Source organism: Branchiostoma floridae, chromosome 3, assembly GCF_000003815.2.
Source record: "Branchiostoma floridae strain S238N-H82 chromosome 3, Bfl_VNyyK, whole genome shotgun sequence".
NCBI classification, from domain to species: Eukaryota; Metazoa; Chordata; class Leptocardii; order Amphioxiformes; family Branchiostomatidae; genus Branchiostoma; species Branchiostoma floridae.
The window spans coordinates 12,714,166-12,728,211 of record NC_049981.1 but is presented as its reverse complement, the minus strand read 5'-3'; the positions used below and the strand labels follow the sequence as shown (position 1 = coordinate 12,728,211).

The following is a 14,046-nucleotide window of genomic DNA, read 5'->3' as shown; positions in this document are numbered from 1 at the left end:
CAGTACTATTTTATAAGTATGGAAAACAGATAGAAGAGGTCAAATTTACTTTTCATTAAGGTTTTTCCTATCTAAATGCAACGAACTTAATTGCTTATTAACGTTAAAAAAACTCATGAACTCACCAGTCTCATCCAAAGGTTTGTAACAATCTGCTGGTTCTTGGCGTCCTGCCAAAAAAGAAAAGATGTGTTTTTGTTTACACATAATCATTGGAAGGCGAAACAATAAAAACATTCTGGCGCCAACTTGCGACCATAGTACAAAGCTGAAATTTCACAGCTAAGACGATACTTATCTCTCTTATTGAGATAATGACAGATAGACCGTTTAACATAATCCTAATCACCCTTGTCTCTAATCCTTTTATATGCTTGACAAAGAACGATCCAAACGAAGCCAGTAACGTTAGCTACATCGTATTGTACCCGCGGGACATGGGTATCTTGCAGCCAATAGCCTGGCATATCGATGAGGGCGTGTAACGTTACGTCATCAGCAATGGAATCCAACATGGCGTAACGCAGTTCGCACGGTCCCACAATGCACCTGTCACCCTTGCCCTGTCTCGCCCAACAGCAGCACAATAAAGGGAGGATATGGGAACAACCAACTGGTAAAACGAGCTGAGGTAAAGGGGACCATGTTTGTACTAAGGATTGCATAACAGGTCTATTCCCCTCAGTACTTTTAAGGTATCCTAAATCACCCCATACCAATTAAGAACTATATTTCCTCTTCCGCAACGGAAAATTAACGAACTACTTATAAATAGTACTTTGTCTATTTTAATTGCAGAAAGAAAAATTTGCACAATGGTGATTTTATGGGGCGAAACTTTTTGTCTGAACTTTGTTTATTTATGAGAAGCTCAAATCGGCCCGCAGGCCACTTTTCATTGAGGTCATGAGGGAAGGGGTAAGGGTCAGACAATACATAAAACAGAGAAACGGTTTTCATCATTTAATTAAAGTCCTGATAAGTCTTCAATCATTTTTGACACACATGGTACAAAATACATTAGAGTGAGAGTTGCTACTTTGGTCGTTTCTGTACGTGGAATTACAAATCATTATGAAAATTTGCAATATGGAATTGTGAAAGCAAATGCAATAATACCATGTCACCGCATCAGAAACATTAAGAAATGTGAGTGTGCTCATATATAAGTTCTTATTCATTTGCAGTTATGCAATCTGTCAAGATCTTCGAATTCTAACCCCTGGTACGTACATAGCATGACGACACTAGATGTCTTCTAGCCAAGACTTTCCATCACCTTAGAGCTGTAAAATTACCTGAAACAAAAGGAAAATGAAGAGCATTTCTCTCACCACTCGGATGATCTGCGCCAGTGAGATGTCAATGGAAACTGTCACCACCGTTTCGCTCTCCAACACCGGCCTCGCTTTGGATACATAGTTCTGCAGCAGGTCCGTGATCAGTCGGGACTCTTCGGAAAGTCCCACTACATCTGGGACGTTTAGGGGGACAGGAAAACATTCAAATCGTGATCAGTCGGGACACTTCGGAAAGTCCCACTACATCTGGTACGGGAAAACATTCAAATCGTAATTAGTCGGGACTCTTCGGAAAGTCCCACCACATCTGGTACGGGAAAACATTCAAATCGTGATCAGTCAGGACTCTTCGGAAAGTACATCTGGGACAGTTAGGGGAGAGGAAAACATTCAAACAGTGATCAGTCGGAACTCTTCGGAAAGTCCGACTACATCTGGGACAGTTAGGGAGACAGAAAAAAGAAACATTCAAATCAGGAAAAGTAAAACGAATCCATCTACGTAGACCATTTGGTTAAAGTTGTAAGTCCAGGCTGCTATCATCTTGAAGTTAAAGTTGCTCGTGCATCTGTGACAGATGCCACACATTTATGCAAGTCATTATAGTCCTCTGGTAGTGATCATGGTGTGCATGTGTTTAACTGCCATACTCTTCTTCATTAGTGCTAAGCAGAGAAAGCAGCATGTACCGTTTCTTAAGTCTTTGGTATGACTAGCTAGAGGCCGGGATCGAACTCACGACCTACCGGTTGCAAGGCGAACACTCTACCCAATCTGGTCAATCTACCCGGCCGTTACACCATTACACTATTATAGACTATTCTTAAAAATGTATTCTACTCCCTAGATACAAAAAAAAACTATAGATTATGTGCTTATAAGAGTTTATGCTCAACCATCCATGCACGGCGATCTGGGCATGTAGAAAAATATATAATTAACAGGATAGGATAAACAGATGGAACTGTTGTATGATTGCTCATATTAGGTGTGCATCGCAAATATGATATTGGGGTACGTGTTTTTTCTGCGCAACAGTCTTTCTTTTGCCCTAAACAAACCGTTACTGGAAAACGTAAACAAGTTACTGGTAAATGTAACTAAAACTTACCCCTTCCAGGACAAAGTACAAGCACAGCCACAAGATACCGGATGATCCTCATGCTTCCTCAGATGACCTGAGATGAAATCGTATCGAGTTAGACGTCCTTCATAAAGTGATGATATGTTATCGCCATTGACCAGTAGAGTGAATACACGAGAACATCAAAGCCTGAATCCAACCATAGTATAGCAATGTCGTCATCAATATCCAATTGAACTCGCATTGTCCGCATTATTGTAAAAATTGTCCTTGCCCTTGGACCAGAAACGAGGACTGAAAACACACTAATTGGTGATTCTTCGCTTTTCATCATGTTTCACACTTACGCCCCTACACTTGCAGCTAGTTTAACGAATCTGATTCACTAGTAGGTCTCGTTTAGGACTTCGCATCCATGGTTTTTGTTAAGCGTTCCTATGTAGCCTGGCGTTGTGGCGCATAACTGCCCTCTTAAGGAGCAGATTTCGCCATCTTGAACAACTCGGGCGCCTACTTCTACTCCCAATTCTTTACTACACGATTTCCCCATAGTTTGCTATGTCAGTTTGACTAACACTACCATTGATTCTTTAACGTTTATAGCACACAAATATCATTATCCAAAGCACTTACCTTTGAGAATCTTCAAGAAATGGCCCGGTGCCACAGTGCGCGCGTACAAGCTTAAGCGTCCTATCATTTATTTGCGTGTGATCAGTCTTAAAGGTGATATAGTAGTCCTCTTTGACCGACTGGTTGTTTTGTAACCTAAGGCATAATGTAGCCCACCGTCAGGGTAGCTTTGTGCAAACATCAGCGGTGTATCGCCCACTCAAAAATAGGTCTTAACGCTCGAACGTTTGTTTGCGGTGTGTAAACGTTGTTTATGAAATAAACATAAAAAGTTGTAGATCAACATCATCAAGGGTTTAGACGGATTCGCATACACCTTCGATTAAGTGTTTAATGCCCGCGCCCAGTGCTGAATTGTGAGAAAACGTCAGGCTTTGTAAGATTGAGTCAACGTATTGCTTATCGATGTAATTCAACACCAAACCAGATACAGAGATAGCAAGGTAAAGCTGAGTCATTCTCTATTGGGCCCCGGGGATGTCTATATCTCGCTGTGGCGCTATGTGGCCGCACGACGGTTCTTTCAGCCTTGGCAACCAAACCACGGCAACGCCTACTCTTCTCGATAAGTGTGCTGGGTTCTTTGCCATGCACATGCAGAGGTCTGATGAATGCAGCTTGCCCATGAACAGGACCAGGTCGACGGTTTTAAGTTCCCTTCCGAAGGGAGAAACTGTCAAACAATATCTGCTGATGTAGCGCGAGAGCCGCTGTGCCAAACGCATGTGTATAAGATACCCGTATCTGAGCACATTTGGAGCGTGGCGTATCTACTAAATAGAGCACCTGATACCGTCGCCCGATGATGTGAAACTTTCGAGTGATGTCGCATTAAAAATGCTTCAAACTGATTATGCAATTAATGTTCTCTGTTCTGCTCTACACATATAGATTTATAACACACATTTTCAAAGTACTAGTATTTAAGTCTCATCTTGGCCAAAAAATTTATAGTATAGCATTTCCTTGTGTAAATTGAGGCCTGATTTGCATGATCCATATCATAAAAATGGCTATACTTAGCTTCCTAACTAATACCGTAAGTTTAGAATTTCTGTCACTTACGATCACTTACTACTATTGTATTGTACTAGAAGTATTTTCTATTATTGAGGCCTGATTTGCATGATCCATATGTAAAAATGGCTATACTTAGTTTCCTAACTAATACTGTAAGTTTAGAATTTCTGTCACTTACGATCACTTACTACTATTGTATTGTACTAGAAGTATTTTCTATTATTGAGGCCTGATTTGCATGATCCATATGTAAAAATGGCTATACTTAGCTTCCTAACTAATACTGTAAGTTTAGAATTTCTGTCACTTACGATCACTTACTACTATTGTATTGTACTAGAAGTATTTTCTATTGTCTTCATTTAGTGTAGCGTTCCCGGTGATCATGAAAAATTAATCATTTAATGGCCTTAAATCCTATTCACGATTCCAACTGTGTGACCTGCCTTCATGTTACAGGGATGGGACATTGAAACCCCCATGTAGATACATGGACAGAGGGGGTGTATAGGGGAAATTGTACACGAATCCCCTGTTTCCCGAACACCGTTTTCTATCACACGACTTTCTCTAACGTTACACCCACCTCACATCTGCTTGAATATCACACAGTATGCTACTGCATATACATAAAACTGCTTTACATGATTACGGTTACAAAATCAACCCTTACAAAGAAGCACGTATGGGACATTTTGCCCCTGTTCCTGACAAAAGTGTCAGCTTGTATACTTGACATGCTTTAATAACTGTAAAACAAAATGCTAAGTGTGAAAGTCTCGAATAGGCTGTCGCGAAGTCGCCACTAGCTTCTGTCTGCTCCGAATCGCCCGCTACTTTCTGTCCATTGCAGACGACGGAAATGAGCGACGTGAGATTCATACAAAGTTGAGAGCGCGCGGCGAAGACTACAAACAACATTTAGACCTGACGAAGGTATCCGCAATGCCTCTACATGCCTTTCGTAGCCTAGTTATTTGCGATGCTATAATTTGCATGAAAGCTGCATGATTTACTTTGCTATAAAGGCTGTTGTACAGTGTTTATGTGTGTGGGTGGGGAGGGGGGCATGTGCAAGCCGGGGCAAGTTTGAGCTTGGTTCGCAATTATACAAGTACAAACCTGCCCGTTTTCTGTCTATATAAGAGAAATATTCCAAGAGAAATTCTGCATAGAACTCTTCTGTCCTTCCTGAAAGGTCAGGTTTACGAAAGCTCTGCAAAGACTTGACAAAGATTTCTTCATCTGATAGATTAACGTTAGTTCTCGTATAATTTTGTTCTCGTTAACTGTCGTTAGACAGACCCTACAGTGCCGCCATGTTGAGTCTAGAGGACCCCACAAATCAGGCTGAACGACTCCTTCAGACACTACAAGACATGAGACAGAAGGAGGAACTAACAGACGTCACTCTGGAGGTGGAAGGGCGTAGGTGAGGCATCTAAGATGCATGTTTGAATAAATTTGCCTGCCTCGTCTCGCGAGATCTCGCAACACTTTGTGTGCATATTTTCTACTGAATGCAGCATTTTTGAGCATCTAAGAAGGATATTTGAAAAGGACAATAGGTGTCAGCCATATCTATCATTATTGAGAGTATATAAGAAAGTACTGATATATAAGAAATCGTTTGCAACAAGTTGCTGACAGGATAGTCTGTCAAGAAATCATGCAACGGAGATGATTTTAAGGCAATGTTGTCTAGTCTGTGTAACGCAAACTCCGCTATCCGGAGCTTGTAGGCTCCTCCCCGCGGGCCTGAGAAGCGCGATTAAATCAGGCTAAATGTTGTCCAACGATCCAGGTATAGACCGTATAAGCTAAATTACTGTTACAGAACAGCCGTGGGATGGGTGCCAGAGTATTTGGCAGGGAAGCAATCAGACATGCAAACTAGAGCTCGAACAGTTTGATACCAGACTAATTAAAGCAGCAGTAAATGAATAATGTGTGATAGTACTAACCAGCTTAATGATGTTCCTGCTGTACTATCTACAGCTTCCCGTGCCATCGTAACGTCCTGGCCGCCAACAGTCCCTACTTCTCGGCCATGTTTGCAGGAGGGTTGGCGGAGGCCAGACAGGACAGGGTAACCATCAACGGGATCAGTCATCACATCATGGGCCTCATCCTGGACTATTTCTACACTGGAGTACTGCAGGTGTGGATGTAGTGTATATGTGAAGTATATGTCTGCAGTAGAGCTGCATACCTACAACATACAAATGTATCATCAGGTATACAGGTATAGGTAACGGTCCAGACCTCTACCTGTACTTAAACTATTGGTCTTCAATTAATGATGAAACATGAACAGACTGTTTATTTAGACTTCGGATAGCTTAAATGGGCTTTCAAACATAATCTCAAATCAAAGATGCTGCTATCTGATTTCAATGACAATGATCTTTGGGGATTTACTTGACTGTTCTCAGTCTCCAAGCGGCTGTTTGTGTAGAGGTTCATAATATTTTCTGACTGCAGAGCTTCTCTGACAGGCATAATGTGAGGGGAAGCTAGGTAGCATCCCACTTCTTTCAGCTTGTATATTAAACCTTAATATGCATTTAATGGATTTATCCCATTTATTTCCTTTAATATCTGTTTCCTTTCCAGGTGACTGAGGATCAGGTACAGGAGTTGTGTGCAGCTGCATGCCTTCATCAGTGCGAGAAGATACAGGAAGAATGTTCCAGATTCCTCTGCACAAAGGTCTGTGAGAACAACTGTGTGGGGATGTTTGCCTTCTCTGATACCTACGGCATAGAAGACCTGAAGTACAAGAGCCGGAGATATGTGGAAACGTATTTCAAGACTGTCTGTATCTCCCCTGACTTTCTCCAGCTACCTCTGTGCCAGACAGTTGAACTTCTGTCCCTAGTTGACTTGTATGTAGATAACGAAGAAACAGTTCTGGAAACAGCTAAAAGCTGGCTGAAGGAATCACAGGAACATGAACAGTTTGGATCAGAGATGCTGAAGTGCATCCGTCTGCCACATCTTTGCAAAGAAGCAGTGAAAAGGGTGAGCGAATTTCTTGGCATGCCCCAAGAAGATGTAGACTTGCAGTTAGAAGAGCAAAGCAAGAGTGTTAAGGATGCTATGAGACAGGCAGAAGGAATGGAGGAAGGACTAGATACAGGAGACACAGATTCAGACACTCAAGACGAAGACACAAGCCACGGTTCAGCTGATGTTCCTTCCAGTCTTGGTAGAGACAAAGTGAAGGGAAACAACACTTCTGTACTTACTTGTGCACCTCGACTTGGGACAAGATACAAGGAAATGATTATCTTCCAGACAAAGTTGGTAGACTCTGACGGCAGCCATGGTTTTCCTGCCTACGAGCCACGCTCTGGAAAACTGTACAGTCTTTTCTCTCAAAGGATCGGCCAACACATGTGGGACAATTATGAGGACACAGACTACATTATCCACAGCATGGTCGCCACACCCACTTGTGACCTGTATGCACTGAGCTACATAGACCCTGAAGGAATCGACCACGACTTACCGCTTCACGTCCACTGTTTGGTGCGTCCGAAGGAAAGGAAGCAGGTGTGGAGATACCACGGTTACGCTCTTCAGGACAATAACTACAACCTTAGTTACTGCCCGCTGGTGTACTTAAACGAACATGTGTACACCATGAAGCTGGGACCGCCAGATGACCCCTCGCAGACGTGGCACTGGTTGTACAGGAAGAGCATGCAGGACATGATTGGTGTAGAGATCGACGCGCCGTGGTTACGGAGACACTGGGGAGACCAGTCCTGGGAGAGATGGGAGCAGCTGCCAGCACAACGCGTCGGTACCCTGGCAGCGTGCGGCGACTTGCTGTATTTCATCGGTGACACTGTCTTCTACAGGTGTGACCCTGACACTAAAACTCTCACCACCCTCCCCCTCCCCCCAGACCCGATCAACAAGCTGGATGAGCGGCCCGTTCTCACAGCTCACAGAGGCTTGCTGTACTTCCTGAAGCACAGGACCACCGTCGACCATCTACCAACGTTGCAGATCTACGATCCAACAGAAAGCAAGTGGAGAGTAGGACCACGGCTTCCCCTTCTGTCCAACAAAGTTCAACTCCTCGTCCTACAACTGGTGGTGTATGGCGGACAGTTAGTCCTGGTGGTCGGCACCAAGGAATGGTCGTGGAGCTGTCCTGATCAGAGCGCCGTCCAGTTGTCATTTTTCAAGTATGGCGCGCGCTGCTGGGAGCAGGCAGACATCGATCCTCCACCGATAGGGAAGTACTTAGCTGATGAGGTACTACCTTTTGGTGTGAGCTGTCTGGTGGCCAAACTGATTCCAGAATCACTAGACAATGGTGACAGGTTCCAGTTATCTAAGTTAATAGGTGTAGGGTGAATGGTATAAAGTGAAAGTCAGGTAATGTCACAGGTGACTTTTAATATCTTTTTACATAATCAGACATTACCAATGGCTTATGTCATTTAGAAGTTATCTTCTTATTTCTGACACCCACCCAACACCTGTTCTCGTAAACTAAAACCTTGTACAACCTATTATAATTTGGCAAATCTAACTTCATTCAATTTAGGCCACACTGGCTTAATTTTATGGATGACATCTGTGCGCGCATTGATTTTTGTCTGTTCTGATAAAAATGTTGCCACATATCACCCCATATCAATTAAAATTTCATGCTTTACCAGAGTACCTGCTCTATGTGCACATGGTCAGGGCATGGGGCTACTGCCCCCTTGTTCCCTCTTTAAACAAGAAGGGCAATGCAAACATGATTGAAATAGCAGCGATTAACTCTTACAGTCTTACTGGAGGTACTAGGTAAATATAAGACAAGCCAAGCCTGGGAAAATGGTCTGGATGTTTAGTCTTGTGGTTTAGCAACACTTTTTATTTTTGTTGCATTTTTCTTTTTTTAGTTTCAGGGTTTCTATAAAATCAAGTCGGTGTGGCCTTACCATGACATTGGACATTGCTAAGACATTCCTGTAATGTAATTTAGAACCTCTCACATCACTTACTATGTGAATCAATTGTGAATCACTGGATAACTGTGCAGTGATAAATCATTAGATTGAGTACACAGTCAACTGTGGTTTCTGCGAGGTGTAGACTTGAATGTATCTTATAATATCAAAGCTCAACATAATATCTGTACCAGAAAAGGTTTATAGCTTCTGAAATTATTATACATAGTTACATGTACATGAAGTAGAAATAGCGGTAGAAGTAAGTAATAAGAGTTAAACTAAATTATTTTTATCATGGATTGTTAGGATTTCTAGTAGTACTAGTAGCAGCAGTAGTAGCACAGTAACATTCTTATTTTTGTCTGTCTATTTTAATCATAACTATGATATTGTATCTTTTAGGCTCATGTTATACGAGATGAACCTGGATCTAGTAAAAAAACTAACCCTACAGTACCAGTTTACATGTACCATGCTATTCTATTTTTATCGTTACTATTCTTTTCTATTCTATCTCTCATAGGTCTAATTTTCATTTAATGAGTATAGCTTACCAGTGCCTACCAAACAATGCAATATGATCTCGTGCGTGAGGGGAAGCAGTTTGATGGGCGTTAAACGTTAACAACCAAGAATAGAAATATTGTCACCAAAGCAAACCTATGTATCTGCACACAAAATGCAATCAGGATGCTATGTACATTTGTCAATATGATACGTAAACACGCCTTTTGCGTCTAGTTCGCGCATGAATTCGTACTCGGTGTTGTAGTGATGTGGTTTTGGGAACAGTCCATGTCCGGGAAGGGGGTCGTCATGGTAGTGGAACAGTACGGTGCGGTTCCACGGGTCGTAGTCCAGCGGGTAGAAGCCGTACAGGTCCAGCTGGTCGCAGAACGTCAGCGCGATGAGGTACGCGATGACACCGACAGATGGCGCTTCTGCGTCAGGGTAAAGCTTCTGAAGCATCCTACATAGAAAAAAAATATGATCGAGATACTACAGGTCTACCCCTGGACTAGCCCCCTGCTGTAGTATTTTCACAGCTGTGTGGCACAAGGGCTCAGAAGCAGATGGAGGCTGCCCAACATGTCGTTGTTGTTGGGAGGGCTTGAATTAATGCAATAGTTGTCCTCAGTAAGGCTTAGTAGTCTTACTCTACTGTTACTCTACTGTTTACTTACTCTACTGTTACTCTACTGTCTACTTACTCTGCTGTTACTCTACTATCTACTTAATCTACTGTTACTCTACTGGCTAGTTACTCTACTATTACTCTACTATCTACTTACTCTACTGTTACTCTACTGCCTAGTTACTCTACTATTACTCTACTATCTACTTACTCTACTGTTACTCTACTGGCTAGTTACTCTACTGTTACACTACTATCTACTTATTCTACTGTTACTCTACTGTCTACTTACTCTACTGTGAGGTCCTTTAGAGTGACCAGGTTGTACGCCATCGTTGCGCGGAGTTGGTGCTCTTCTAATATCTCCATCAGCTGTTGTAGTCTCAGGTTCGGTCCGGTAGGCACGCCCATCTCCAGTTCGTACAGGGGCTTCGGGTAGAAGATGATGGTGTTGTTAAACTGCCTGAGTCTAGTCAAGATCTCGTCTTTCCCTTGTACCTTGACGCTCAGAGCTTCTTTCTTCTTCTTATCCTCGGCGTCAGGCGCGAAGCTGTTGCTGTAGATGTGCAGCTTGTACGTGCCGAGGACCACAAGGTCCACCTTCGTCCCGACGTCATCCTTGAACTCCTCTAGCGGTGCGAAGTTGAATCGCAGGACGAAGTCGTGCTGGTCGATCTCGCGTCCGCAGCTGCTGTTCAGGATGATGCCGCTACTCCCTACGATCGCACACGACTTCTGTCGTACGACGGGAGTCTCTCCCCGACAGTCCGTGTAAGGCTTCCCGTGTTTGTGGCACTTCTCCGTGTCTTGGTCGAAGTTGGAAAAGGAGACTATGTCCCGGTCGAGTTTGAAGACCGTGTTTATGTATTTTCTGCAAAAATAAAAAGAATCAGCAACAGCACCACACTTGTTACATGATTCGGTATGTGCTATTAAAAGGAGTAATCTCCAAGCAGATCTTGCTGTGGCAAATGGGAAGGAGTTTAGCCGGCAGAAGAGTTATTGGCCAATAAACTATCTGCGTAACCTTACCTGATATCATCTGCCGTCTTGAAATGTTTGTTCCTCCAGTCGTTGTCTCCGTGCCACGGCCCGTCCGGACTGGGGACTACTTTCATCCGCTGCTGACGCTGTGGTGAGTCGGCTGCGGACTGTTTTATCGGTCCGCCTTGAACTTGCTGCAGCAGACTCAGACTTCTTGCGTTTCTTACTCTTCGGTCATCAAGTCTGTGTTAACATGTAAAACAGCACTTACAGAACTGTGACTTAGGTAGCCTGCATGTCATTGGATTGTTCCATTGTACAACATTACGGCAGCTAGCTATATTATGAAGCTTAAGTGTCAATCGTTTCTAAAGATTTAATCGAGCGAGATTATAATATAATGGCGTTTGTCTGCTAGGCATAGCCTAAGGACAAAACCTTAATTATGTATTGCTTAAAGTACACCAAAACATATTGTTTCTTGCTTAACACTTTTTAGTGATACATGTAGTAAATTCTGATGGTGAATAGAGGAATGGCGATGGAAAAACTCGTCACCAAACCGGTGTAACATCCCATAATAACACCCTCAAAGTCAAAATAATACCTTAGGGTACATTCATACCAGGTGCCTTAACTTTCGATTTGGGCTGTTACACAGCCTAACTATGATGGGGTCGAGCAATGCCCGAGGCAAATATGAAATGCGCAATACCCACAGCTGGGCCCAGATAGTACATATACCAGTAGTATATATTCCCCAACCTTTAGCCAACACGAGATACAACAACCATGTTGATGACGTCGTTGCACTATGTGTGCTACGTGTACACAGACGTACCCATAGTTGACGGTGTAGACTCCCAGCCAATAGCTGCCAGTCATCATCAGTAACCACGTCGCAACTATCAGGAACCAGCTACGAGGGAGATCGAACTCCGCCATCCTCAAAACTGGAAAAAGCAACAATCTGAAATTCAGAAGTTCATGATCAATGAGAAACCCTTTTTTTGACACACTCCTATACATTTCTTGTTTTCAATGATGGCTTATTATAACATGAATTACGGTCTTTTTGTAAATTATTTAATCAATTTTCTTTTTTTACATTTTTTCAGTGATGATATTTGTATTGTATACTCGTTAAACTACCCAATGGCATAACATACCACGCTTCTACTAAAGAGTACAAGCTGCACATCCGGACAGATGATTTGATCAACTCACTCGGAATGGACCCCTACCCTTTTCAATAAGCCTATTGGGGTCCTTAAGGTGTGGTTGCCCTAAAACACGGGACATCTTTTCAACGTCCCATCCGAGGGAGGCAAGTTTGTACGTGTGCGGAAATCAGTTATCTTGTACGTGATATACTAGAACCGTTGAATAGAAAATCAGCTACACTATGGCACAGAGGAAAAAATAAAGGACATTATTCCAGACAGTCTTACTTTGTTTCTGGGCGGTCCCTTCTCAAATCACATATACATGACCTTTGCTTTTCAGCCCCAGGCCTTCATAAAAGAATTTGAAGTAAACGATTATTCGACTGATGTCAAATATCTAATATGCAATAACAGACAATTGTGGATAATTCAATATAGATTCAATATGTAACTGTCTGACAAATTGTTGGTCGCAAATGTCTGACATAATAACTAAATTGTACTCTGACATTTCAGGCAAACAGACCGAAGCAAGAGTCATATAGTAACATGATACTACTGCAGCAACAGTCCCCATGTGAACTATGAACTCCCCACCATACTTCAATTAAATCTGTAAAGTCAAACTTGGATTCAGCAACCACTCAAGGATGATAAATGTGCTTGCTGAGGACAGGGTGTGATTAAAACATATGCATGTAAAAACGAACGGGACTCTTTTAATGTGGTTTGTGACTGGGGGTGGTTGCCTGCGCAGGTTTGACTGTAGATTCTAGAATGGCGTTATATAGGACGTATAACACCGTTCGCAACTCGTCCAATCACACAGAAAGCTTAACGACATCCAGTGCAAGTACTTCAACATTTTAAACAAAACAATAACTATCACTAACCTAGTTAGTACTCAATTTAATTAGCACTCACCTAGTTGGCAAATCATACAACTGAAGATGGAAAGGACAGTGGCTATCCTTCTATTGGCTATCCTTCTAATAGAAGGATGAACACCAGTAACAAGAACACCTCCCAAACATGGCAGAACGTGCCGTGTCCTTACCTGTGTACTGTACTACTATGTGGAGTCTAACAAAGCCTGAGGTGAAAAATACCTTAACCCCTGACCTCAAAGACAATTGTGATGCTGCCAAATAAAAGATATCGTTTTGAAAATCATCAGTACCTTGACAATGTTTTCATTGATGTTTCTCGTTCGGTTTTGTTCAATCAGACGACGTATCACTGCAATGATTGTTATCTTTTAGATGACACTGTAGGGCGAACATGTTAGCAAGGAAAATTATATGTTAATTCTTCTGACCTTTTCGAAATCTTGTCCAACAGGTTGGTGACGTCAGAAGCCAACAAATGACAGATTGTTATCGCCCTTACAAAAGCGACACCTTTCGAGTTACCAGTGATCCACACTTTTGTGTTCAGAATGGCATCAAACATTTCATCATGCCAAGGAACGAATTGTCCCTTAGTTAGATAAGTCTGGAAGGTGATTTGTTAATTTTGAGAGCGAATTGAAGAAATCGTGTGCTTCTTTTATCGCATTTATGGTGTGCTTGAGATGTTATCAACCAAGTCCTTTCAGAAACGACACTTCAGCTTTTAAGAAAGGCTTTTATGTCAATCAGAGTTAAACAAAAAATTGCAATTTTCCATTCAAATGTCATTAGCAACAAGTACTTTGATATTTTAAAACTGTTAGCTTAACAGCATTCAGTATCTATCTTTACACCTTGAAGATACTCAG

General features: G+C 42.3%; 3 protein-coding genes across 7 annotated transcripts; 1 reads left to right on the top strand and 2 right to left on the bottom strand.

Moving 5' to 3' along the window:
• Window positions 1–90: 90 nt before the first annotated feature.
• Window positions 91–3,069, bottom strand: LOC118412326 (acetylcholine receptor subunit alpha-type acr-16-like). Its single transcript, XM_035815126.1, has 4 exons — window positions 3,019–3,069; window positions 2,413–2,479; window positions 1,335–1,474; window positions 91–170 (listed from the first exon to the last, which is right to left on the bottom strand). Exons 2-4 carry the CDS (start codon window positions 2,462–2,464, stop codon window positions 114–116), a joined length of 249 nt encoding a protein of 82 aa, XP_035671019.1. The 5' UTR covers window positions 2,465–2,479; window positions 3,019–3,069; the 3' UTR covers window positions 91–113.
• A 1,797-nt stretch (window positions 3,070–4,866) lies between these two features.
• LOC118412285 (kelch-like protein 41) lies at window positions 4,867–8,454 on the top strand. Of its 2 annotated transcripts, XM_035815058.1 has the most exons (4): window positions 4,867–4,974; window positions 5,338–5,470; window positions 6,037–6,199; window positions 6,655–8,454. In XM_035815058.1, exons 2-4 carry the CDS (start codon window positions 5,358–5,360, stop codon window positions 8,410–8,412), a joined length of 2,034 nt encoding a protein of 677 aa, XP_035670951.1. In that variant the 5' UTR covers window positions 4,867–4,974; window positions 5,338–5,357; the 3' UTR covers window positions 8,413–8,454. The 2 variants fall into 2 exon arrangements, with proteins under 2 accessions (XP_035670951.1, XP_035670953.1); XM_035815060.1 differs by lacking the exon at window positions 5,338–5,470.
• Window positions 8,455–8,919: 465 nt separating this feature from the next.
• On the bottom strand, window positions 8,920–13,604 carry LOC118412298 (CMP-N-acetylneuraminate-poly-alpha-2,8-sialyltransferase-like). Of its 4 annotated transcripts, none has more exons than XM_035815086.1 (5): window positions 13,468–13,604; window positions 11,963–12,091; window positions 11,170–11,364; window positions 10,430–11,008; window positions 8,920–9,972 (listed from the first exon to the last, which is right to left on the bottom strand). In XM_035815086.1, the coding sequence occupies exons 1-5, from the start codon at window positions 13,482–13,484 to the stop codon at window positions 9,696–9,698; spliced, it is 1,197 nt and encodes a 398-aa protein (XP_035670979.1). In that variant the 5' UTR covers window positions 13,485–13,604; the 3' UTR covers window positions 8,920–9,695. The 4 variants fall into 4 exon arrangements, with proteins under 4 accessions (XP_035670979.1, XP_035670982.1, XP_035670981.1 ...); XM_035815089.1 differs by having other exon boundaries at window positions 11,963–12,074; window positions 13,468–13,598; XM_035815088.1 differs by lacking the exon at window positions 13,468–13,604 and adding an exon at window positions 13,212–13,367.
• Between the last annotated feature and the right edge of the window lie 442 nt (window positions 13,605–14,046).